At 46.4% G+C, this 26,741-nt stretch overlaps 1 protein-coding gene across 1 annotated transcript in view; it reads right to left on the bottom strand.

The window, feature by feature from the left end:
- The window catches only part of Upb1 (ureidopropionase, beta), a 34,769-nt gene extending 9,930 nt beyond the window's left edge, over window positions 1–24,839 (bottom strand). The window contains exons 1-6 of the mRNA NM_133995.4: window positions 24,591–24,839; window positions 18,812–18,983; window positions 16,673–16,760; window positions 7,163–7,257; window positions 3,408–3,569; window positions 1,619–1,788 (exon numbers count right to left, since the gene is read on the bottom strand). Of these exons, the coding sequence (NP_598756.1) occupies window positions 1,619–1,788; window positions 3,408–3,569; window positions 7,163–7,257; window positions 16,673–16,760; window positions 18,812–18,983; window positions 24,591–24,694 (791 nt within the window). The 5' untranslated portion in view covers window positions 24,695–24,839. The remainder of the gene's footprint in view (window positions 1–1,618; window positions 1,789–3,407; window positions 3,570–7,162; window positions 7,258–16,672; window positions 16,761–18,811; window positions 18,984–24,590) is intronic.
- Between the last annotated feature and the right edge of the window lie 1,902 nt (window positions 24,840–26,741).

The following is a 26,741-nucleotide window of genomic DNA, read 5'->3' as shown; positions in this document are numbered from 1 at the left end:
TGCAGGCATGGAAATGCACTGGCCCAGGATGGGGATAGCCTGGTGTACCCGCAGTAGAAATAAAGGGGCGGGGCTACTCAAGACTGTAGGAGCCCAGGTGATGCCATCAGGAGTCCCAGAAGCCAGACATGGAGCTTAGAGCCTTGGTGTATTCCATGCTGGACCCCGGTCTTGCTTGGCCTGATCTTTCCTTGTTATGTTCCCTTTAAAAATAGGAATGTTTGCTCTATGTCACTGTATGTTAGAATTGACCCACCCCACAAGAGTTTCACAGAGTCGCTTGAGTTTCAAAGAGACTAGATTTCTGAACAATTTTGGAACTGTCAAGACAACAATGGAAGACTGTTATAAGACAGGCCTCAGGCCTCAGGCCTCCCTCAGGCCTCAGACCTAAGGCCCAGCAGTCGAATGTTAGGAGTTAAAAGCCACGTGTTCATGTGTCAAGTATAACGAATGGGCTTATGGTGGGGGTTAATCTTCATTGTCAGTGTGAAAATGATTTAGAATTATCTCTGAGACCACCTCTGGTTGAGTCTATGAGAGCATCTCTATAGATGTTTAAAAGAGAAAAAAAAAGACCCATCCTAAACTCCACGGTAGTTCAGCATTAAAACCGTGAGCTGGGGTCCTGGACAAAATAAGAACTGGGAAATGAGAAGAGCAGGCGAACACCAACACCGCTCTCTCTCTTTGCTTCCTGACTACAGAGGCAACGTGACCAACCATCCATCTCAATTCGCATGCCTCCTACCTTCCCCGCCATGATGGCTCCTACCTTCAAACTGTGAGCCAAAATACATTCTCCTTTCTTTGTGTCTTGTTAACAATTTACTCACAGCAACAAGAAAACTGACAAGTATACTTGCAAGCCTCCAAGTGCTTAGTCAAAGCGGAAGAGATACCCAACATTTGCATAGCCACGTAGGGTTTATCTCAGCTGACCCCCTGCCCTGCCCTGCAAGTCCCACCCAAGGGCTCACCTACTCCAGCTCTTGAGCAACACCACCATAACAAAGCAGTTCTACCTTATTAGAGATGAGGCTGATACTCAAACAGTTCCTGTTACATATAATGAAGGAGAAACTTTTCATTGGTTAAAATACGTCTCCTGGACGATTCCTTGTCCCTCTGGGTGGAGCCACTTCCTAGGTTCTTTGGAGGAGTGCTTTTCCTACTGGACATGGCAGAATGGAGGCTTAAGACTGAAGAGCTCTGACCAGAAGTTCATGTTGGTCAGGCACCTGTTGTACTCCATTAAAAAGTCAGGCTTTGAGATTCTGACCATCATGCAGAAGGGTTGAGAGCATTATCTTTGTCCCCATGTTCAGAATCCCAGCAAAGGTTGCTGCCAATGGTAGAATGGTCCTTTGGGAAGGTCAGATGTTGTAATGGTCATATTGGCTGGGGCTTTTTTTTTTTTTTTCCACTGAAAAAAAATGGTTAACTGTGCAACAACATCCAATCACGGAGCTGTGATCTAGACATCCTGGTGATGGCGCCTGCTTCCTACGGTTTACCAAACGCATGCCAGAATCCCACAGATTGACTCTAGGCCCAAGGCAGCGGATGGGCCCTAGGAAGACCCCCCCTCCCCCCCAGAGCCTTTCCACCAAGAGACCTGAGTTCTCCAATGGTGGCCGAAGGGTTGAAGATGATTTCAGCTCCGTTGATGCTGTACATGAGCCAGTTGAGGGGGTGGTGCCGCCCATAGCAAATGTTCACTGCAATCCTGCCAAACTGGGTCTGGAACACGGGGTGGCCCAGGTTTCCCTCCATGTAGTAAGTGGACTGAAAAAAAAATTACAAAAGAGCTCTGTTGTTGGAGTGGAAACACTTCTGCTTTCCTTAGACTCAGCAGAAGTGAGCATCGCTGGTGACCTAAAATTAACATTTGGGTGTGACTCTATTTTAAGTTCCAGAGTTTCGGTGTGTTGGGGCACAACACAAAACCCCAGGCATAATAACAAAGCAGACCCAAGGGAAAAGCACAATGGCCTAAGGATTTAATCCACAGTCTGCTTTGTGGTCTATCACATGACTTCCAGGATAACCTATGGTAAGGGTTCAATCATGTCAGGAGGAAAGGTTGTGGTCAGGTCAATGTTAGGAGGAGTCCTTACCAACCACACATCCTTGTGCAGATTGCTAGAGGTGAAAAAGACCCAGCCGCACCTAGAGCAACTTCTCCTTTTTGGAAACTGAATGTTGCTTGAGTTGGTCTGGGACTTGACCTACTGTCTAAGAATAAATTTGAGAGTAGAACTCACACCCTCTATGCAGCAGAGTGAGCATCCTGCCTCGGATTACGGATCCCTCGCAGGACAAGCAAATGGAAACCTTTTTCATCCATCCCTTGTTCCCCGCTTGATGCCCGAGGGTACCACTTCTGGGTCTTGAGGGGAGGGTAGAGGGCAAGGTGGGTGGCAAACAGATCGGCTCCTAGAGCTCTCGGCTTTCTCTCGTGAATTTCAAAACTGGCTGAGTTAGACAGCAACCAGGGTGTGTACACAGTGGACCCTGAGCAGATCCTGCTGTACCTAGACAGGTGACATCAGCAGGGAGCTAATGATTAACCCCAGGGTAAACAGGTGAGGAGCGTGTCTGTCCTACCCCACCTCCAGCTGCTACTTAGAAACAGCAGCTCTTTGGTTTCCTTGTAGCCCTGTAGATGGTGTCTCACCTTGTTGACCTGCCCGAGAGCAACCTAAGCCCCCAAAGCAAGGATGAGGGGTGGGGAGCTAAGGATCAGAGGCAGTATATTCTGGACTATTCTTGACTCTTGAAAAGTCAAGTTCAAATCCAGATTTAGTAGCCTGATATTATGTAGAGTTCATTTTTCCTCCTTCAAACACTCTCCATTGGCGTCCCGCCACTTGTGAATTGGCATTTACCAATCAGAACAGCCCCCTCTCCCAGAATTCCTATCTCCAGTGATTCTAAGTCCTGTGTAACCATCACTGTACACAAACAAACATTCAAAGACACCTATCTGAACACGAGCCAACTTAGACACCAGATAAGTCACAAAGACACTCTAAAACTAGGATTATATCATTGGTTGCCTAGGAGCTCAGAGTCCCTTCATAAGCCCCTTCACAAGGGCTCACCGGAGTCATTTCACATTTGTGTACTGTTTATTTGCATGTTGGTTAATGAACCAATTATCTCGAGGGAATACTGCAGAAAGCCAAGTTACCTCACACATATAAAACATCTCTACATCCCATGCTGCTAAAAGGTTTTGTGACTGAAATATCTCATCTGTCTGTGTGATGCAGGGCAACACTATCAGACCCTCTGAAGACTACAGCAGCAACCCCCTGCAAGGGTCACACTTCACAGCCTCCGATACAGAACTACCTCCCCCCGCCCCCAGGAAAGCCCTCCGAATCCGGACTGGCACGTACCTCGTTGAAGTCTCCCACTCTGGGGATGTGGTTCTTTCTGGTCTTCCCCATGACCAGCCCTGAATTGGAGATCACCACAGCTGTGTTCCACAGAACTCCCCCATGCTCTCTATCACGCTCCAAGATTGGAGACACCACCACCATGTTGTGCTTCTTTGCCAGCTGGGGAATTGAAAACCATCATGTTCTCTTTCGGGTAGATTGTTACTCTTTCACTTCTTTAAACTGGAGAAGAATTTAGTGATGTTCCTAAATACATAGACTTAGGTTCCAGCTATTACTTAAATTACTTTTTTAAAAAGGATTTAGTTATTTTATTTATATGAGTACACTGTAGTTGTCTTCAGACACACCAGAAGAGGGCATGTGATCCCATTACAGATGGTTGTGAGCCACCATGTAGTTGCTGGGATTTGAACTCAGGACCTCTGGAAGAGTAGTCAGTGCTCTTAATTACTTAGCCATCTCTCCAGCCCCAAACAATTATTTGTTTTAAAAGTACTAAATGCTAATGCTGTCTTGATTCCCACAGCTGTTTACATAAGAATAATCAATAGCCAGATGTGATGGTATACATCTTTAATTCTAGCATTCATGAGGTCAGACTGATCTACACAGCGAGTTCTAGGCCAGCCAGGACTATATAGTGAGACCATGGAGAGAGAAACCAAGATGACAGAGACACACACAGAGAGAGAATATGAAATGAATGAATATGAATAATCATTCCTGTTCAATGGTGGGATGAGAATATAAAGTGACACAGGCACTCTAGGAAATTATATGGATGTTCATTAATGTTAAACAGAGAACTATGACACAATACTATTTGTACATACACACCTCAAAGAACGAAAAAGTAAGCTGTGATGGTTTGTATATGCTCAGCCCAGGGAGTGACCCTATTAGAAGGTATGGCCTTGTTGGAGGAAGTGTGTCACTGTGGGTGCAGGCTTTAAGACCCTCATCCTAGCTGTTTGGAAGCCAGTATTCTGCTAGTAGCCTTAAGATGAAGATGTAGAACTCTCAGCTCCTTCTGCACCATGCCTGCCTGTACTCTGCCATGCTCCTGCCTTGATGATAATGGACTGAACATCTGAACCTGTAAGCCAGCCCCAATTAAATATTGTCCTTTATAAGACTTGCCTTGGGCATTGTGTCTGTTCACAGCAGTAAGACCCTAACTAAGACAGTAGGCACTCAGTGAGACAGGTCTATGTAATGATGAAGCCATATTCAGAGATGCACTATTTCTTATCGTTAAGAGCCAAGAAGTAAAAGCAGCTTCCTCTGTCCATCAGCAGATGAAGGGCTGAACAAAATGTGGTGTGTGAAGACAATGAGATATTATCCACCCACGTCATGCCAGGAATTCCTATCATATGTTACAAGACTGATGAACCCTGAGGGCACTGTGCTAATGATATCATCTCATTAAAATACAATATATGGTTTTCATGTATAAAGGAATCCTTGAGTGATGAAATTCACAGAAATAGAAAGGAGAATTTGCTTCTCAGGGGCAGGAAGGGAGAGGTACTAGGAGAATCTCCAATGGCTACAGTGTTTTAGATTTCTCCAATTCAAGATCTTGACAGTACAGCAGAGAGGACACATTTCATAGAGTTGAATTGTATAGGCAAAAGCATGGCAGATGACAAGTTTGATATTCTTCATAGGATTAAAAAAAATGAATTGGGCCGGGGCCTAGCAAACACAGAAGTGGATGCTCACAGTCAACTATTGGATGGATCACGGGGCCCCCAATGGAGGAGCTAGAGAAAGTATCCAAGGAGCTAAAGAGATCTGTAACCCTATCGGAGGAACAACATTATGAACTAACCAGTACCCCAGAGCTCTTGACTCTAGCTGCATATGTATCAAAAGATGACCTAGTTGGCCATCACTGGAAAGAAAGGCCCATTGGTCAGGCAAACGTTATATGCCCCAGTACAGGGGAATGCCAGGGCCAAAAAATGGGAATGGGTGGGTAAGGGAGTGGGGGGGGGGGACTTTTGGGATAGCATTGGAAATGTAATTGAAGAAAATACGTAATAAAAAAAAAGAAAAAAAATGAATTGTACTCTTGAATTACCAAAACCAAGGAGAGGACACAAAGGTTGGGGGAGGGGGCATGTTGGGGGTGTGTCTTGTGGAATGGGAGGAGCTTGGAGGTGCATAGGATCAATATATATTATACACATGTATTAAACTGTCAAAGAATAACTGAACGATATTTTTAAAAAATAAGTAAAATCGAGTCTGGTATGGTAGTTCATACCTGTAGTCCTGAGACTTGGCAGGCTGGGGTGAGAACGTTAAGAGTTTGAGAATAGATTGGGAGACATATTTAGAGAGCTCCAGGATACTAAACCTAGAGTAAGTACCCATCTCAAAAAAACTCTTAATGAATTATCACTATTCTTCTCGGCTATAGTAAGATACCTTGCCACTTAGTCTGTTTTGTGCTGTTACAACAGAATAAGAGAGATTGGGTAGCTCATAGAGAACAGAGATTTATTTCCTTGGAGGTCCAGGTCCAAGGTCAAACATGCAGCATCCAGCAACTCCTGGGCCACTGTGCTGAACTGTCCTAGTGGAGGGTGGGAGAACGAAGAAAGAAGAGACTGCACTTGCTTTTATTAAAAGGGGGAAAAACCACTCTGGAGATATGGATGCAAATCCATGCACAAGAGCTAAATCTCCATGACCTGCCCACCTTTTTTAAAAAATCACTATGATTATGACTCTGTCTCAAACCCCCTTAAGCATGATACAAAGTCTGAATGAGAACAGAAATCTGTTGGAGCTGAGAATAAAGACACATTACCATTCATAATTTCTTGACTAGTATGGATTTTTCTCATAACAGCTTTACTGAAATATAGTTCAAAGGAATAAATCCATTGTTTTTTTGTTTGTTTGTTTGCTTTTCTGTTTGTTTGTTTCTTTTGTTTTTGCTTTTTCAAGACATGGTTTCTCTGTGTAGCCCTGGCTGTCCTGGAACTTTGTAGATCAGGCTGGCCTAGAACCCACAGAGATCGTTCTGCCTCTGCCTCCTGAGTGCTGGGATAAAAGGCCCGAGCCACCACCGCCCACCCAGAATCATCCCTATAAGGTGATATATATGCTGCTGGTGCTCAGTATCCCAGAGTTGTGCAATGGTTATAACGAGCTAATTTTGATACATTCTTACCGCCTGCAAAGGATTCCCTGCACCCATTAGCAGACGCTCCTCTTCTTTCCTAACCCTTTTGACCTGACTTTTTTTTTTCTCTCCTGTCTCTAGAGATTTGAGTGTTCTGGACAGTTTTTATAATTGGGATCAGATCTCATATATAACGATGTTTTGGTTAGGAAAAATAAAAAACAATCTCTACACTATGAGACAGACTGTGTGTTAAAACTTTCACTCAATTACGGCAAGTGGGAAGGGCAAAGGTCTAGAGAAGATAAATGACTCTCATCCTGGAGTGGCAGCTCCATCATTTGACAGATTTTCCATGAAGTCACTCCAAACCATCTCTCCCCGGGCTGCAGCTTGTCACTGGTAAAGCCAGGAAGGGCCCTTGTAGCTCTGAAACTACAAACTTAAAATGAAAGTAAACCTGACAATAATGAAAGTGTCCAAGTACTATCTAATCTTCTCTGGTAAATATTTTCCACACTGAAGAGGCACATCAGACAGCTGTGGCTGTGCTCTGCAGCCCGCGTGGGTTGGCCAGCCACCGCTACCGGAGCACAGTTAAGGTCACCTTCTGACAGAACCTGGTGGTGAGCCCATCCTCGGCCGACTCAGCAAATTCTGTCCAAGGAAGTTTCTCTCGTGTACAAAAAGCGAACGGCATATCTGTGGGGAGAGAGAGAGAGACAGAGACAGAGACAGACAGAGAGACAGAGAGACAGAGAGAGACAGAGAGAGATAGAGGTAGGTAGGTTAGGAACGAATGAGGTGACCCCTAGAGGGTATCCTCAGGCCAGAGCAAGTCACCACTGGGATCTTTTTTCTTTGGGGACAGGGAAGCTTTTTCAGAAATAAACCTATAAAAGTTTGGAAACTACTGGACAGGAGGGGGATGTCCAAAGACAAAGGCATCATTTTCAGGATCTTTAGCTAGACCTTGCCAGGGACTTAGTTCAGTAGAAATTAATTAAATTAATGAACATGAGTGCATGCATGTGGTACTGAATTCAAAATTAGGTCTTTGGGCAAACTAACCATTCTATCACTGTCTATACCACCAGAGTTCTATGTTTTCAGTGCTGAGGGTTAAGCCCAGAGTCTTACGCATGTTAGACACGTGCTCGACCACTGAGTCATGTCCCTAAACCTAAAGTCACCTCTTTGCATTTGCTTGCTTCCCAACACTGGATACGTATATAGGAACAGTAAAGAATGTGTGTCATCTCCATACATATGGTGCTCACAACAGCACCTTTCTGTACGGGGTGTGGTAGTTTGAATAAGAATGCCCCCATAGACTGTGTTTGAATGCTTGGCCCACAGCAAGTGGCACCAATAAAAAGTATGGCCCTTTCAGAATAGGTATGGCCTTGTTGGAGGAAGACTGTCCCTGTAGGGGTAGGCTTTGAGGTCTCTGAGGCTTAAGCCCAGGTTCACAGTTCACCTCTGCTACCTGAGGATCAAGATGTAGAACTCTCAGCTCTCCAGCACCATGTCTGCCTCCATGTGGCCATGCTTCCCGCCATGATGGTAATGGACTGAACTTCCAAACTGTAAGCCAGCCCCAATGAAATGGTTTCCTTTGGAGTTGCTGCGGTTATGGTGTCTCTTCATAGCAACAGGAATCCTAACTAAAACAATGAGTCAGAAGGATTGAACTAGGAGTGGACCCTGAGACTCTCAGCTATGTATGATGTTGTTATACTACCCTGGGTATCTTAGTTAGGGTTTTGCTGCTGTGAACAGACACCATGACCAAGGCAACTCTTATAAGGACAACATAAGCCAGTGGAGCTGACTTATAGATTCAGAAGTTTAGTACATTATCATCCAGGTAGGAACATGGTGGCATCCAGGCAGGCATGGTGCAGGAGGAGTTGAGAGTTCGACGTCTTCATCTGAAGGCTGCTAGCAGAAGACTGGCTTCCAGGCAGCTAGGATGAGGGTCTTAAAGCCCACACCCATGGTGATACACCCACTCCAACAAGGCCACACCTCCTAATCGTGCCACTCTCTGGGCCAAACACATACAAACCACCACACTGGGCAAATGTGAAATACTGTAGTAAAGCAGTTATCTTTATAACTACCACGATGTTAACCAAATGGATACCTCATCATGATTAAGCATGTCTGCATGTCTTCCTTGTCCTGGAAGCAGCTCACTGATAGGGCCCCTCTCTAGAATACTCAGGGCTTAGCTAGATTCCGTCTCAGTACTGCAGAGATAACAATGTTCTTCATTACCAGTCATACTGAGTAGCTTGCTGCATATTTCCTGGGAACCCTAGATTTGTCCTCTCTTTGCTGCTCATACTCCCTGCGTATCACCCCGGTTGTTTTCTCCTGGGCTCACTGGTTTATTGTTACTGTTCTTTGTTTGGTTTTTGAGGTATGCATATGATGACTGACCCATTCAGCAGTCTTTAGCTCCCTGTCTTATACGAACCCACCTCCTTTCGTTTTGAACTGTCTAGCTGAACGGATGTTTCTAGATGTTTTTGCTAGTGCTTGTCTGGTTCCAAACTGATCAATTTTCAAGAAACACATCACCTCATGACACGGTCTGGTGGTATCTACCTAGCATCGGCACGGTGTTTGGGGCCTATTTAGGAATCATGGCAACAGCCGACGTGAGAATGGGCAGCTCAATTCTCACACCTTGCAAAGCCATTGGGATCCTCCTCCCTGCTCATCAAAGAAAGAGAAGTTTACGTTTGTCCTGGTCTCAGTAAGCCTGGTCCTAAGGGTTAACATGATATCGATGGCACTGTCATCCACTCTGATCCATTGGCAGATGTTCCCAACGAAGTCCAGGAAGTCTTGGTTCCAGGCTCAAGGTTCCCTAAAGTCCTTCAGGTCCAGACAAGAAAACTATTTTAAGGAATCCAGCAAGAAGAGCTGCTGATAACAAAAGAATCCCTAACGACCATCAATTCTCAGCTTCCAGAATTTAAGAAGTGACTTAAGTGTCCCCAGAGAACAACATTTCCCATGCTGAGTTCATTTCAAGTTGTTAAGGGTTCCAAATTTCTGTTTCCCTTTGAAAGGCTTCTTTTCCTGTTGCACATAAATATCCCAACACAAACAAATTTGCCAAAAGAAGATGCAGTATGGAGAGCAGAGGAAGCCGGGGCTGAAAAGTCTCCAGTAACTTTTTTCAACTAGAGGGGGAAGGGGTTCCACACTCTCAGACCTAACGTTGAGCCAGCCTCATGCTGAAGACATTACTCTGTTCCTAGGAACTGCTGGCCTAGAGGGAAAACAAAACATTGATTATACCTCACAGAGCGTTATGCACTTGGAATCCCAGGACTCAGAGGTTAAGGTGGGATTGTGCTGAATTTGAGGCCAGCCTTGGTTACACAGAGAAACTCTGTGTCAAAAGCGTAAAGCAAAAGAGATAGCTTACGATCTCAGACTGTGTACTAGTTGTGTTACTATTGCTGGGACAAAAATATCATAACCGAAAGCAACTTACAGGAGAGTTTATCTTGGCTTACAGTTCCAGAGGGAGGGTCTATAAGGGTGAGGGAGACATGGCGCAGGCAGGGAGAGCAGGAATCTTGGAGGTCACATCTCTGATCTCAACCACACGCAGAAAGCAGAAGGAGGGAGGGAGGGAAGGAGCGAGGATAGGGAGGGGGATAGGGAAAGGTACAGAGGGGGAGAGCCAGAGAGGGAGAGGGAAAGGGAGCGGGAGAGGGGGGAGAGGGAGAAGGAGAGGGAAAGGAGAGAAGGAGAGAGAGAAGAAGGAGGAGGAGGAAGAAGAGGAGGAGGAGGAGGAAGAGGAGGAGGAAGAAGAGGAGCAAGGCTGTAATAACTCAAAGCTGTCTCCCAGTGACCTACTTTCTCCATTAAGGTTGTATCTTCTCATTGCTATTCTAAGGTTGTTCCCTTGCCTCCCCGAACAGCACCAACAACTGGGGATCAAGTGCTCAAATATCTGAGCCTATGGGGGGCATTTCTCCTTCAAATCACCACAGATGGCCATACTATCCAGCAAGACAGAGTACCAAAACTACCCTGGGTGGGAGTGGGGCCTCCAGGGTCTCACAAAGGAGAAAGCACGTGTTCTAGGCACTAATGGCTGCGCAGGAGTTCCAGAAATAAAGCCAAGAGTTGGTTAAATCACCTCCCAGAGGTCTTAGTGCTTTCTGTACATCAATTATTGCAGCCATTATAGATAAGAGAAGCAGGGGGCCCAAAAAACCAATGAGTGCAAGCGATGGCCTCACGGAACTTGTTGTCTAATGGAAGCTGCAGATAAGAGCCAAAGAAGAGAGAAACATAAATGTAGCAAGAATAGGGGAAATATCATATCGGTCACCATGACCTTTGACCTCTTTCTCTTCTTCACAGGAGGGTAGACTCTTTTTCTAGAGAACCTGACCGGTCTGATGGAAATAACTGGGAGATTAGGAAAACTGGAATTACCTATGCCAGAGCATCCTAAACAGCACTCAGAGGAGAAGCCTTTTCAAGACGCTCATGGTTGAGTATCAGTTCTTTAACCCTCAATCTTTAAAACATAGGCTGATGTATGAAAGAGGGGGTGGCTTAGAGTAAGTAAGGAGCATGCAATGGGACAAACTGTTAATGTTAGCATCCTTGGAGGTGAGAGTGCAAACACGAGGTAAGACCAAGGTATGATAGAGCAAGGGTTTCCAGAGTAAAAGAATAAATTCAGAATATGACAACAGAAAGGAAAGAATGAGGGCTGGGGAGATGGCTTGTGGGTAAAGTAATGGCTTATGGGTAAAGTGATTGGTGGCTCATGGGTAAAGTGGTGGCTCGTGGGTAAAGTGGTGGCTCATGGGTAAAGAGCAAGCATGAGAACCTGAATTTGGATTCCTAGGACCCACATAAAAAACTGGGTGTGTTGGAGAGGTAGAGATGGAGACAAGCAAATTCCTGAAGCTTATTGGCCAGAAAAATCTAGTAAATTTGAACTTCAGGCTCAGTTATTGCCTTGGCTGGACCTTTGTCAGTTGACACAAGCTAAAGTTATCTCGCAAGAGGAACCTTAATTGAGAAAATGTCTCCATCAGATTGCCTGTAGGCAAGTCTGTGAAGGCATCATCTTGGTTAATGTTGATACGGGAGGACCCAGCCCACAGGAGAGTATACAAAGCCCTTGGCAGGTGGTTATGAATTGTATGAGAAAGGCGGAGCAAACCATGGAGAGCAAGACAGTAAGGCTTCCCTCATGGTCTCTGCTTCAGTTCTGTCTCCAGGTTCCTGCCCGTCTATCCTCCAGGATAGACGCTAACTTATAAGATGTAGTAAACCCTTTCTTTCCATAGTTGCTTTTGGCCATGGTGCTTATTATAGTGATCGAAAAAAGGAAGAAAGAAGTTGGTACTAGGAGTGGGCTGCTGTGATATGATGCAGCAGGCGGGAGAGGGAGCACCTCCGCAGGAGGGTCAAGGTGTTCCCCTGAGGAATCACCACCAAGGGGCAGGTGTCAGGCCTACTACAAAAGGGAGACTACTGGGGGAAGGGAGCCAGGGAGTGGAGCAGGGATCTGGAAAGGGGTGGAGGCAGAGAAGGAAAGGGGACAGAGAGGGACAGAAAGAGAAGAGGCTGGTGGCTATGAACATGTGGGGGAGGGGAGAGAGAGCGCGCGAAAGAGAGCAAGAGAGGGAGAGGGAGAGGGAGAGGGAGAGGGAGAGGGAGAGGGAGAGGGAGAGGGAGAGGGAGAGGGAGAGGGAGAGCGAGAGCGAGAGCGAGAGAGAGAGAGAGAGAGAGAGAGAGAGAGAGAGTGAGAGAGCGAGAGAGAGAGCGAGCGAGAGAGAGAGAGAGAGAGAGAGAGAGTGAGAGAGTGAGAGAGAGAGAGAGAGAGTGAGAGAGTGAGAGAGCAAGGGGTGGGGGAGCAGTCCTTATTCTGCCTTGTTGGCTCACACCTGGCAGGTGGCTAAGCAAGCTGCTGCTAGGTAGCTGTTGGGCGGAGCCTAAAAGAATTACCCATAAATGCCCCCCCCCCTTTTAAGGCATGTGGAAGGATTTGGATCTTCCGACCAAAACAAACAAAAAACAAAACAAAACAAACAAACAAACAAAAAAAACCCTGAAACCTAAGCCATCTTAATGAGCTGAGAAGGAAGGCAGAGCTGAGAGCAGCAAGGGCTTAGGCTCAGCTCAACAGGCTTTAGGGGATAACAATACCAACGGTGAACCTGGAGTATTGTAGCAAACAACGCAGCTGTTTGCTGTCCTTCTGTGAACTTGCCTGAGGCTAAATTTAAGAGTAACAGACTCTTTTCTTTGGCAGAGGAGACTTCAAGATAGCATAATACTCTCTCACGTGGTTCTTAGTAAGCACTTGAATGCAGGTCTACATTAGGAAGAGAAAGTGGGGTAAGAAGAAATGTAAGGTGTACAGTGTGAAGAGGAAAAGGACAAAATAGAAAAGTAGAAGGAAAAGAGAAAAATCTGGAACTAGGCTAGAGACAGACCCTAATGGTGTATCAGGAAGTAAGGATATGGACGGGGCAGAGAAATGTTAAATAAAGATTGTAAGAAGGCATCGTTTAGGTCTAGGCCCAACAGATCAGGCTAACTCTCAAAAAGCCATCACTCATATTAAAGTATGATACCATGTAGCAACTTTGTTGCTTAGCTCCGTATTTTGGAAAGAGATAGTAGCCAATTTCCCCAAGAGACCAGTTTCAGTATCATTCCCTCTGCTTCTAGCCTCTCCAAAAAAGAAGCTTGCAGGAGGATCCTGATGCTATTCCCTCAGTCGCCGCTCTGCCTTTGTGAAATGGCTGCTTTGCCCGTCCTTCTTTGTTTGCGCTTTATACAGACCTGTCCCCAAAACCGAACCCGCTCTTCTCTCAGTACTTGTATGGGAAGAAGCGTGGTCTGATTTTTGAATAAAGTTCATTTAAAACTCCAGCTGGCGTGGTGGCACACGCCTTTAATTCCAGCACTGAGGAGGGAGAGGCAGGGGGACCTCTGTGAGTTTGAGGACCAGCCTGGTCTACAAAGTTTCAGGACATCTAGGGCTACAAAGAGAGACCCTGTTTCAACAAACAAAACAAAATCCTTTAAGACTCCAAATTTAATTTTTTTTTGGCAAAGAATAAACGAATACAAGAAAACATAGGAAGACCCAATTATCTATGCTGAAAGACTTCTGTAAGCATCAAGAGCAAGGCACACACAAAAGATCGCCCTCACAAAACCGTAGCGACATTAGCAAAACCAAAAGGCCTACAACCTTCCGGAGTAAGAATAAACACATCAAAGATAATAAATGGGTCTTCAAAAAGCACTCAACACTAGAGGCGGAAGGAACAACTCAAACTTCTGAAGAAAAACAATTTCTAACATAGACTTTGATGTTCAAACTACCAGGCAAGTTATAGAGACGCAAATTTTCATACACACTGGAATCGAGAGGCTAACCTCAAACGCACTCCATCTCAGGGAGCCATTCTACCAGCTGAAGGAAAGAGAAGAGAAAGGGATATTCCTTTATAATGAAGATCCCAGGAGTATCTCTAAGTAGCCAGCAGAGGAGGTGACTAAGTCAGACCAAAGCAATCAGAAGCCTGGTGGATCTTCCTGAAATGGAGCCTCCTCCACTATCTCTGAGTGGCCAGCAGAGGGGGGCAACTAACTCAGACCAAAGCAATTGGAAACCTGGTGGATTCTTTCTGAGATGGACTCAATAGACTGCTTAATGTGTCTACACAGGTTAAGAGGATTAAGAAACTGATGGATTCCCCTGTTGAAGGACATCTGGGTTCTTTCCAGCTTCTGGCTACAGAAAATGTGGTACATTTACACAATGGAGTACTACTTAGCTATGAAAAACAATGACTTCATGAAATTCTTAGGCAAATGGATGGAACTAGAAAATATCATCCTGAGTGAGGTAAACCAGTCACAAAAGAGCACACATGGTATGTACTCACTGATAAGTGGATGTTAGCCCAAAAGCTTGGAATACCCAAGATACAATTCACAGACCACACGAAGCTCAAGAATAAGAAAGATCAAAGTGTGGATGCTTCAGTCCTTTTTAGAAGGGGGAATAAAATACTCATGGGAGGAAATACAGAGACAAAGTGTGGAGCAAAGACTGAAGGAAAGGCCATCCAGAGACTGCCCCACCTGTGGATCCATCCCATATACAGTCACCAAACCCAGACACTATTGCGGATGTCAAGAAGTGCTTGCTGACAGGAGCCTGATATAGCTGTCTCCTGGGAGGCTCCGCCAGAGCCTGACAAATACAGAGGTAGATGCTCGCAGCCAACCATTGGATGAGCATGGGGTCCCCAATGGAGGGGTTAGAGAAAGGACTGAAGGAGCTTGCAGCCCCATAAGAACAACAATATCAACCAACCAGACCCTCCCCCCCCAAGAGTTCTCAGTGACTAAACTACCAACCAAAGAGTACACGTGGAAAGACCCATGACTCCAGCCACTTATGCAGAGGATGGCCTTGTCAGGCATCAATGGGAGGAGAGGCCCTTGGTCCTGTGAAGGCTCGATGTCCCAGTGTAGGGGAATGCCAGAGCAGGGAGGTGGGAGCGGGTGGATGGGTGGGGAACACCCTCATAGAAGCAGGGGGAGGGGAGATAGGGTAGGCAGTTTCCAAAGGGGAAACAGGGAAAGGGGATAACATTTGAAATGTAAATTAAGAAAATGTCCAATAAAAGAAAAGAAAAAGAAACTGATCAAAAGTGTGGGACAGAGCTTGTGTTAGAACACAAAGCAAACTGCAGGGAAAACAGGGGCTGAGGAACAAATGCCTTGGCAGAGGCTGAACGCGGATAAGGCAGGGCAGCTGTGCCTGTGAGGGGGACGGTGATGTTTGTTGTGGTGAGGATGCACGGAGGATGGAAAACTGAAAAATCAAGGGACTGCCAAGATGGCTCAGTGGACGAAGGAGTTTGCCTGGCAGCCTAAGTTCAGCCTGCAGGTCCCACATGCTGAAGGGACAGAGCGGATTCCTACAGGTTGTCCTCTGACCTCCATGAGAGGTATGTGCGTCTCCATAGACATCACAAATAAATGTCTGAAAAGCTAAGAATTAAGAAGCAGCCCTTACTTTGTTTTGTTTTGCTTTTTGCTTTTTTGGTTTTTTTTTTGTTTTGTTTTTGTTTTTGGAAACAGGGCTTCAGTGTGGAGCCCTGGCTATGCTGCAACTTGCTCTGTAGACCAGGCTGCCCTTGAACTCACAGAGATCTATCTGCTTACCTCTGTCTCCCGAGTCCTGGGATTAAAGGTGAGTGCCTCACCACCACCAGGCAGAGAACTCTTACTTTTATTTTTATTTTTGGTAATAGACCAGGGGCTCATTTTATCTCCCTGACAGTTAAAACATAACAAATAATATGACCAAAAGGCCCATGGTACCAACAATGGATACAACAGAAAACATGACAATGTATATACAACAGAAAACATAACATAATAAAACAAAAAGGCCCATGGTACTAACAGTGGATACAACAGAAAACTCAGTTTTCTCCAAGGAGGGCAGCCAGAGAAGCGGGTGGGTGATGCAAGGCCCAGGGTTTGACTCTTCAGGGCTAAAGGAGATGAGGCTCAATCCTGGCGACTGCTGATCTCACCTGGGTCCACAGTGGTGGACAGGGAGGGGTGAACCGGAGACACAGGCTCCTTGGTTTCTGGTGTTGTGAGATACAGTGTCTAGACCAGCCATCCTGGCAGGGGCTTGTAATCTCAGTACTTGAGAGGCAGAGGCAGGGGGATGTTGCAAGTTCCAGGCTAGCCAAAGGTACTTAGCTAGCTATTGCCTTTAAAACATTTTGATGCTTATCCATGGCAGATGTGGCAGTGCACGCCTTTAATCCTAGCACGAGGGAGGCAGAAACAGGCAACTCTCTGTGAATTGAGGCCAGCCTGGTCTACCAAGTGAATTCCAGGACAGCCAGGGTTACATAGAGAAACCCTGTCTCCAAAAACAAAACAAAAACCAAAATTCGATAGAAGAAAGAAAGATTAAAACGAAACCAAAAACAAAACCCCAGGCAGCAGATACTCTGGCAGGAGAATACACATCGAACTTAAATGAGAAAGAATCATGACAGAGACTCACTCCATGCTTCCTGGAAACAGATGATATTGACTCCACACATTGCGGCCACCTCAGCAATCTCCTCTATGCTCTTGTGGAGCGCAGAGACCTGGCAATTTAAAAAGCAAGCATTAAAATATACTTATGACTACTGTTGAGCCGACCTAAAAGAATTCACCCTGGTGCAGATGGAACAGTGAAACTCCCACCTAACCAACTTATAAAAAAAGGGGGGGAGGAGGGAAGGGGGAAAGGGAGGGGGAGGGGAGACAGTGTTTGTTGGAAGAAAAGCAGCTCTAGGCTCCCGCAGATATGGACTGGAGCCCCTCCCCACTCTTTATCCTCACTATCTCCCATCTTCCCCTCCCTTACCCCCCTGGGATAAACACCTTTTTCTTGGTGTTGCTGAACCATGTGAATGCGTATGGCCATACTTCCAGTGTGCAGGGCAGGAGTGTGTTCATGTACAGGTACTCCCACTTCTCTCACCTCGCCCCCCCACCCCGCCCCCAGCCATTGCACACCATAGGCCACCCTACATTCAGGGTTTTAGTGGTCTTCCTTGACCACTTCAGCCATCCTGTAAGATCTGGCTTTCTGGCTGGTTTAAACCTTAAATGTGTTCTGGACCAGGAGTGTGTTGTCTTCTGCTCTCTAATCTTCTAGAAGGTGTCACCCCATCCCATCTCACCCGTCTAGAAATGCTCTCAGCTCTGTGTGGACGCCCCTATGGCAGTACTGTCCCTAATGTGGTACTATGGTTCCCATGTTGTCTGTCACTCAGAGGACCCTGCAGGCTCCTTGTCATTTGTGTGCTCAGCATAAGAACAGGCTCTCAGAGGACAATGAGACCTGTTTGTTTAAAATAAATAAAATAAAATATAAGATAAGATAAAAGCTGGGGGAGCCAGGCTGAAACAGTCAAGAACATGTCTGCTTGTTCTTAGATTCACAGTCACCTCCCAAGAGGCTGTGAGCTCCAGTCAGGCCTATGGACCTAGATTTGCTCTGCACCATCAACACGCAGAGTAAACTTCTAGGTACAGTGTGGGGTGAGACTGTCCCTGTCCTTACAGCCTGACAATGTAGATGATAGATTTGTTCCAGAACAACAAATCCTGGGAGAAAAGTGAGCTGAGAACCACACTGTGAGTGTGTGCGTCTGTGTGTTTGTGTGTAGTGTGTGTGCCTGCATAGGGATCAAACCCATAGATTCATGTATACCACGTGAATGCTCCATCACTGATTCATGCCCCTTGCCCCTGCCATCTTTGATTAGAACTGGGGATATGACTGAGCACAATACTGCTTGCCTAGCAGGCTGAATCTCTGGGCTCTTTCTCCAGTAACTACCAGCACACGCATGACTCTCTCTCTCTCTCTCTGTGTGTGTGTGTGTGTGTGTGTGTGTGTGTGTGTGTGTGTGTGTATGTGTGTGTTCTCTTACTCTTCTTTCATATGGAAGCATAGGACTTGTCTGGCCTGAAATCCAAGTGACTTGAGATTTCTGCAAAATGCTTAAGAATTATCAAGTGTGCTAAGGTTACTGCTATAGACAATGCCATTGAAGTTCCAGGCAAACTTTTTTTTTTTTTTAAATACAGCTGTGAAAAGCTGTATAAATAAAACCAGCGGAATCTGTGAACACGGTCTTTTAGAGAACTGTAAAATGTGACCACATTGATTAACTATATGATAAAGGGATGTCTAACCGTATCCTCACAGCCCGTGCAACTCTTAGCAAACACAGACTCCCACATTAGTAAACACTCGAGGGCATAGTGAGACCATGGCTTTATGAGAAGCAGAAAAACACAGGTATGACACCCGGTCAGTGCATGCTGGCAGGTGGTGGCCTTTGCCAGGAAGTCTCCTGTGCAGAGAGCTTGCACTATCCAAGGGGCACTTTCTCAGCTGGTAAATGACATTTCAGATCAGGAGTAGCAGAAGAAACTGAAGGAGGTAGGAGGATGAACAAGGACTGGGAATAAATTGAAGATCTGGGGACAAGATGGGAAGGAAGAAGAAAGGGCAGAGACGAATAAACCACATGCTCTTCACGTAACCGGGCTACAGACCCTCAGCTCAGCCAACCAGTGACTGCACAATGGGACAAGCCAGAGCCCGATTTATGTGTGTATTGTTTATAAAAGACAGCACCTGTTCTGCCACGGGGGCAGAAGTGGGGAGCGGGATTCTGTTCTGAACGAGCCCCACGCGCACGATCTGGGGGCATCTCTGCTGCTCCTTGGCTGCCCCGAAGGCATATCCCTTCAGTTCAAAGTTCCTTTCTGAGGCAGCTTTTAAAGCTTCTCTGGGCAGATCGAGATTCCTGAAAAGGCAGCAGAGAAGAGAAAGACGTTTCAAAGAGTCTGATTATACCGAACGCCCGCGCCACTGGGGGATCAGATCACGTGTGGAGCCCTGGGTCAGACCCTATACTGAAAAGAAACATACCCCTACTTCTTTGTAGTTGTTTATCAGATTAAAAAGAGTTGTAGGGTGTCTCGTTTGGAAAGCTTCCAGTACAGGGCTCAGAGTCCTGCGGAGCCCTAAGGTTGGCACGTGAACGGACATTTCACTGATAATAAGCGGGGAGACTCTAGCATGGAGGAGGTCTGACTAAGACAGAGGGAGGCAGTATTCCAGATCAACAGGCCGGGGCTTGGAGTTACAGAGGATCAGGGCAAAGACTGAAGTTCCAATGGCCAGCACAGACAGGAAGGAATTGGCTCTAAAAATGTTTTTGATCCAGGATCAGAGGGCTGTGTGGGTCCTAGGGTTTGGGCCAGCTGTACTACCAGAGAAGGGCTAGGTGGGGCTCAGGAGACAGGCTGGATGGAGCCCAGGAACTGTTAGAAAAAGTGAGGCTCTGTATACATTCACCCCTCAGGAAGCTGAGTTTCAGGTAGTCTGCCCAGAGCTTTGTTCTTGTATAGTTTCATGACCGGCGTTGGGTGGGCGCTGGGTGGGTGCTGGGTGGGTGCTGGGTGGGTGTTGGGTGGGTGCTGGGTGGGTGCTGGGTGGGTTTGAAAGGGTGCAAGTGTAAATGTTTGCCCGTATTTGTGGTTCATCACTAACTGCTAGAGGATTATTTACTTTCTACTACAGAGACCAAGGGTCAGGCGGCAAATACCTCCTGGTGCCCATTGCATGTCCAAGGCTGGGGTGAGACCCGAGGGGCATAGTTCATGGCCCAGGACCAGGAAGGGCTTACCATCTAAAGGCAAAATGATTATGAAATACCAAGAACACATCAAAAAAAAATATAACCTGACAGGCATTACCTAATAATAATATTTCTCTCCTACTTTAAGTCACTCTCTTAAAGACATTTCTTTCAAAATCACAGGCCTGTCAGTCCAAGCCCCCTGTCTCCACCCCCTGCCAGGAGCTTCCCTGACAGCTCTGAGCTGGGTTCCGCCCCTGACAATCAGCCTGCTTTTCAAGCAGTCAAAGCTCTCTTTCCTCTGGTGGATTAGAAATAGCTGCAGTTGCCCACACCTGGCCTCCCCTCCCGGTGATGCCACAGAGTGTCTTCCCACCGTGGGGGGTTAGGCTCTTGTGGTTCTAGTTCCTCTTTCTGGGTGAGAACAGTCCCACATCTCCCCGGGAGCTACACACTTAGGACCCCTGGACCGAAACACAGGGAGGAAGAAAAAACGAGAAAGGCTTTGTGTGTCCAGTTCCTAAAAAGCTATGGGCTCGGGAGCCAGGCTGCCCTTCCAGAGCATCCTGTGGGCTCAGTCCAGGAGGACGGCAGGCGCAGCAAGCCTGGCTGGCTGGTGGGCATCTCTATCACACTCCATAGCTGTCTGCTGTCAGTCAGGACCACCCATTGTTTTAATCTCCCCTTTCTTCCTGAATTCTGAGTCCAGTGCTGCCCTCACCTCAGCCTGCAGTGAGACTGTGCACTTGAGAATTCCCAGCTCTCTGCAGACACTCATTCCCTTGGGCCCGAGGGGAGTTAACCAGGCTGCTCCATCCTCCAGGATTTTTGGCTTCGTGGTTTTGCATCTTCCTGATCTATTTTCCTGCATCTCTTTTTATGGTTATCACCCGTAAGATCTCTCTGCCATCCTGTTATTCCATGTTGTAAATCATCATTCCCAATGCCGCCCGAATTCACGAGTTCCAACTCTACACTCCCTCCAGGCAAGGCTTTGGTTTAGAGGAGCCTGGGATACTGCAGATAAATATGTGCTCCCCCCACAACCCCCTCCAACATCATTTGTAAGACTGAAATCCTAACCTCTCAGAGGGCCTAGAGTGTGATTGCTGTGAGTACAGACTCCCCTACAAATGGCACTAGCACTCCTATTAAAATTCCAGATAACGTGGCTCGCCTCTTGACTGCACATCCACAAGAAGTCATCATTTATAAGTCCAGAAAGGGGACCTCACCAGACTCTAAATCTACCAATGTCTCTGAATCCTCAGAGCCATAAGTAAATACATTTTCCTGAAGAGCAACCCACTTGCTGATATCAAAGCTAAAACAAAACAAAACAAAACAAACAAACAAAACAAAACAGAACAAAACAAATTTAAAAACAAGGCAAAAAGAAAATGATGGGCACTTAATGGAATAATAGTCCAGGAAGGAATAGAACCCAGAAAATGAGCCTTAGAAATTTTACTCAGGTGTCTCACGATGCATTCAGCTACCTGTCCCTCTCGTTTGGTGGCTCTCAACCTTCCTAACTCGGCCACCTTTCCATACAGTTCCTCATGTAGTCCTGACCCCCAACCGAAAAATTATTTCATTACTTCCGCATAACTGTTCTTAATGCTGCTATGAACCGTAATGTAAGTAGCTGATCTCAGGAGACCTGATGTAGGACCCAAGAGCCAGAGACTGAGAACCACTGCCTTACTTGATTTCATCTCCTCTGCCTCGCGCTCTTGCTGTGATGAGCCTCAGCACCTTTTCCTAATCCCCAGCTTCCAGGAGGAAGGCTTGTTGCTTCTCATCCTGGCCCAACACACAGTCCTGGATCCCTCTCCTTAGCATGGAGACGGACCTATCCTCAGGGCTCCAGGCTTCTGCTTCCTTAGCAATGCTTCAGCTGGAACCCTCATCCCTCTTCCTCTGGTATCTCTGTCATGAGTGCGTTAAATGATTAAACTGAAACACTGTTACAAAGGAAACAGGTTTGTGGGGTGAGAAATCACAGCACAGGGGAGAAGAAAATGAAAAGCAAGTCTCTTTCAAACACTAGCTCCAAACCTCAAAGGGGGTCTGATGTTTTAGGCATCCTTCCAAAGAGATACAAAGTTACCAATGTAATGACTGCTTCCTGAATTTCCTCTTTATCCTGCCTGTTTCACTCAACAACCTAGAGGCATGTGGACACAATGACTTTTCTATCAGTGAGGGACTACATAGGTTACTTCAGTCCCCTATGACTATGGTGGTCCTGAAAAGTTCCTGTCACCTTGTGACATCCTGATTGTCGTGACAGCCTAGTACATTATATATAACTGTGGTACATAACTGCAATATATTATATAACTGTTCCTAACATGCAGGAGACCCTCCTGAGTTTGGGTCTTAGTATCACCACAATAATGATAATGATAATAACAGTAAAAAAAAAAAAAAAAAACCAACAAGGGCAGGAATCATGTGCTACAAATAATCCCTCTAATGTCCTAGGCAAAAAATAAGTAAACAGGCTGCATGTGGGGGTGGTGTGGGAGAGTGGAGGGTTTGGGGGGTGATGCAAGCCTTTAATTCCAGCACTCAGGAGGCAGAGGCAGGTAATCTCTATGAGTTCGAGGCCAATCTAGTCTACAGAATGAGTTCCAGGATAGCCAGGGCACAGAGAAACCTTGTCTCAAAACCAAAACAAAATAAAAACAAAAACAAGAAAGTGAGCAATAAATGTTTAAGGGGTTAATGAATTTAATGAATGTTTCTTGGTTCTGTTCTCTGGGGGTCTCGTCTGTCTGGTGTAGGCAGGCAATGCACACTTATGTAGCTTTCTCACTTATCAAATATTTAATAAACATTGTCAGTGTATATTGGGCACAGCCAGAAATCTAGGGCTAGGATGATTTGGGGAACCAGCCATGTACAAGTTGGCCTCTGAAGAATGAACAGGAGTTTAAGTGGGAGGGGTTTTTAAGTATTTTAAAGACAGAATAATTTCCTATCTTCAGGTGGAAATTCTATTCACAGCCAAAACTCACCCAGTTGTAAGAACTAAGCATGCATGAAGGTTCACACCTTAAGAGATAGAACGTGAAAATTTCATCAGGGAACAGAACCTAAGAGAAGAATGGGAAATGGGCAAAGGAACTTGTTCAGGTATTGGAAGCCAAAGCCCAGGGTTAGGACCTGGCAGTTCCAGGTTAGCATAGGTTAGTCCCAGGTTAGCACAGGTTAGCCCCAGTTAGCATTGTGCCCTCCATTACAATTCTGCCCTGCTTTGTGATTCTCCAAATGCTGATATAAACCCTCTTACTCGGTAATCTCTGACCTGGCCTCAGTCCTACCTCGAATGTGTACCAGTCATTTCTATGGGAAATATTTCTTTCTTCATAATAACCCTTGATTTTACCTCAGACACCAACAAAATCTTTCAGGATAACGTGCTCACTTTACCCTTAAAACAGAATAATTAGCATTCCTAGAATTTGGGCTAAGATGCTCCTTGCTTTGTTTTTTTGTTTTTGTTTTGATCTTCTTTGGAAGCCTCGATTCTAACACTACTCATCTAACTAATGTATTGCTGCTGTTGTTTGGGGGGTTTTGCATGGGGTTGTGGAAACCCAGGCCTCCGGCATGCCCAGCAGGCCAGTGAGCTACATCCCCCATCCTCATGGCTGGCTGATCTTGTAAGTACGGTGGAAAGTGAGAGCATTTTAGGGTCATCTAGCCTCTCACAGATTATGGAGACAGTTTCGTGTGTGTGTGTGTGTGTGTGTGTGTGTGTGTGTGTGCGTGTGCGTGGGGGGTGGGGGAGCTAACAAAATGCCAATGAAGTTCTTCTACCACCCACTTGCTGCGGTAGATTTAGTGGATCGGGCCTCCCTGTAGGAACCCTAAGGTTGCCAGGAACCAGTGATTTCATCAATTATCTTTGGCTGATCAAGGTTCTAATGCAGGGTCACCGGCATGCAGTCCAGAGAGCAAACAAGCTACATTGGACAAGGCCTGAGCAGGCCAATATAAGCAAGAGTTGGACAGAGGTTTAGCAAGGTCAGAGTTCACATTCTGTTCTAACAGCCTAGAAAACCCATTATAGCGTTTGTGCAAAGGACAAGGAAACAGTCCATTTGAAGACAACTTTCTGATTGCTCCAGAAAAATAGATTGAAACTGAAGACCAAGAGGGAGGGGTATTTTTTTCCTCCAGCTCTGTTATACCTGTTATACCAGATGCCCAACTCTAATAAAAACAAAAGGAATAAAAAAAAATCTGGTGAGCTTGCCCAGAGTGGGAAAACTTGAGTTATCAATTCTCTTGTCTGGAAAGTTAGTTTGGTCCAGTATTCCTCTATCTCCAAGCTGCTAGGAAGGATGGTTCACGAGACCCTCACTGCAGGTATTGGACAGCCCCCCCCCCCCCACCAGGTAGCTGCGGTCTGAGGCAAAGCTAGTAGCTTAGGGAGGGGAGGAAAGTTGGAGTGGCCCTGGAGATAGCTTTAAGAGACACATTCATTTTCGGTCCTATTTTGTTCCACACAAGGTGGGCGATGGCGGGGGCGGGGCTGGGGAAGCAAGGAGTCTGGGGCAATGAAAGTATGGTTTGTAAGAGTCACCTCCCTAAAGATTCTCATCTCTCACGACATGTGGCCTTTGCAAGTGAACTACAGGGTTCCTCATCACTGCCCCCACTGAGCCAGTCGCATCCGAGAAACCCTCCCCTTGCTCCTCCAGCCCACAGATGGGTGACTCCAAAAGCCCCAAACTCAGCATCTGGGTTTCTGACCTAGTCTGCTTGCCGTAGAGAATTCGCTTCACCTGGGCCAAATCGTCAGGCGGCAGATGTTTTTCCAGGCACTGCTCCAGGGACTGCCACTCCGGTCCCGCCATGGCCAGAAGCTGGTTGCAGGGACTGATGTCCCACACGAATGGCCTGCCCTCGGCCTGGAGTATGGGGAGAAGGAGGCAGCAGCCTGGCAGGTCTCCAGAGGCACGGGATTTGGTGCTCTGTGAGGAGGGTTCACATGCTGGCAACACCCTCCTCACGCCTCTATGGAGGGCAGCCAATACATGCTCAGGACATTCCTGGCAGACCTTTTCTATTGGCGCTCTCTCTGGTGACCAGGTTGGATCAGTGCAGGTCGCCCCTGGAGGCTTTCCCTAACACAGGCGCCTCCTTCTTCCTCCTTCTTCCTTAGATCTTTGATGGGCTGAAGTAACTTTACCTAGGTTTGGGTCAGCAGAACAGGGCAGCCAGCCACGCCGGCCCACTACTACACGGGGCTGCTGATGGGCACAAGAAGCAATACTTTGGCATCTGAGTATTTCAGGGGCCAGTCCAGAGTCCTGGCACTATGATAATACCAGGCCTTTGGTTTCCTTTGAGCCACAAATCACATGAGTCAGAAGCAAGTTTGGTTTCCCTGGAATCAGTACTGCAGAATATGGGATCCCGAGCAGGTTACTCTCTGTACTCTGATGCCGCTTTGGGATCTCTGCCGTTTGTGGTATGCATGCCCACATGTGCGCTTTGCCAGCTGCAGAGTGGAGAAAGACCCTCTTGCTGTTCCCTGTAACTTACAGAGGCCATATACTTGGGAGCTGGGGTGGCAGGGAAGCACTCCCAGACCCTGATTTACTCCTGTGACCTGGGGAGCTATCCTGCTACTCGGGTCATCTGCTGCTTTATCTGTGGAATTGGAATGCGGTGACCACTTGCCGCAGTTTAGTTCAGTGGTAGAGCATCGCCACCTTGCTAGAAGGTGTGGCTGAAGATATTTATATCACCGCTTTGATGTTCTCTGACAGCTTCTAGTGTCTTCCTTTTCTAGAAGCTGAGAGATTTGTGTGGGAGACTTCACAAAGCATAACAAAAAGACAGTAGAGACAAAGACATAGAGACAGTTGGCACTCTGAGTGTAGATCCCGCCGCTGCATATTCAACCAAACTTGATTAAAAAGTTTCCTCCAAGTTGTGCCCGTTTTGTAAGGATTTTCTCCTTCCCCACATTAGTCCCTAAATAATACAATGTGTCAGTTGCTTATATAGCACTTACACTGGATTAAGCTTACCTTTAGTTGGGGTTACTATTGCTGTGGTAAAGCACCATGACCAAAAGCAACCCAGAGAGGAAAGGGTTTATTTTGCCCCCGGTTCTATATAACAGTTCTTCATCAAAAGCCATGAGGGCAGGAACCTGCAGACAGAAGCTGATGCAGAGGCCATGGAGGAGTGCTGCTTACTGGCTTGCTCCCTATGGCTTGCTCAGTCTCTTACAGAACCCATGACTACCAGCCCAGCGGTGGCCCCACCTACAGTGGGCTTGGCCCTCCCCCATCAACCTTTAATTAAGAAAATGTCCGTCCCATAGACTTCCCTATAGCCCCTTCTTACGGAGGCATTTTCTTAACTGAGGTTTCCTCCTCACAGATGACCTTAGCTTGTGCCACATTTGACATAGTTAGGTATTATTATCTAGAGACTGTTTAAAGTAGATGGTATAGCTTATCTGCAAATACAACACTATGTTAAAGAAGGGACTCTTGCTTCCAGGATTTGGGATTGCTAGGGGTCCTAGAACCAACCTTTTGTTTTTGTTTTTGTTTTTTTGGGACAGCATTTCTCTGTGTAGCCCTGGCTGTCCTGGAACTCACTGTGTAGACCAGGCTGGCCTTGAACTCAGAAATCCTCCTGCCTCTGCCTCCCAAGTGCCTGGGACTAAAGGTGTGTGCCACCACTGCCCGGCTTTCCTAGAACCAACCTTACATGGACATCTATCTACCTTTTAAACAATGTAACTTTAGAAGCCAGGACGATTGAATATGTGGCTATTGTAAAGACACCTAATTGTAGCCTTCTTTCCTTTTCCTTTCCTTTTTAAAAATTGGGCCTCGCTATGTATTCCCGACTGGCCTGGAACTTTCTGAGTATAACAGG

Source organism: Mus musculus, chromosome 10 (assembly GCF_000001635.26).
Source record: "Mus musculus strain C57BL/6J chromosome 10, GRCm38.p6 C57BL/6J".
In the NCBI taxonomy this organism is placed as follows: Eukaryota; Metazoa; Chordata; class Mammalia; order Rodentia; family Muridae; genus Mus; species Mus musculus.
The sequence above is the reverse complement of the archived record's forward strand: the minus strand, read 5'-3'. Positions and strand labels throughout refer to the sequence as shown.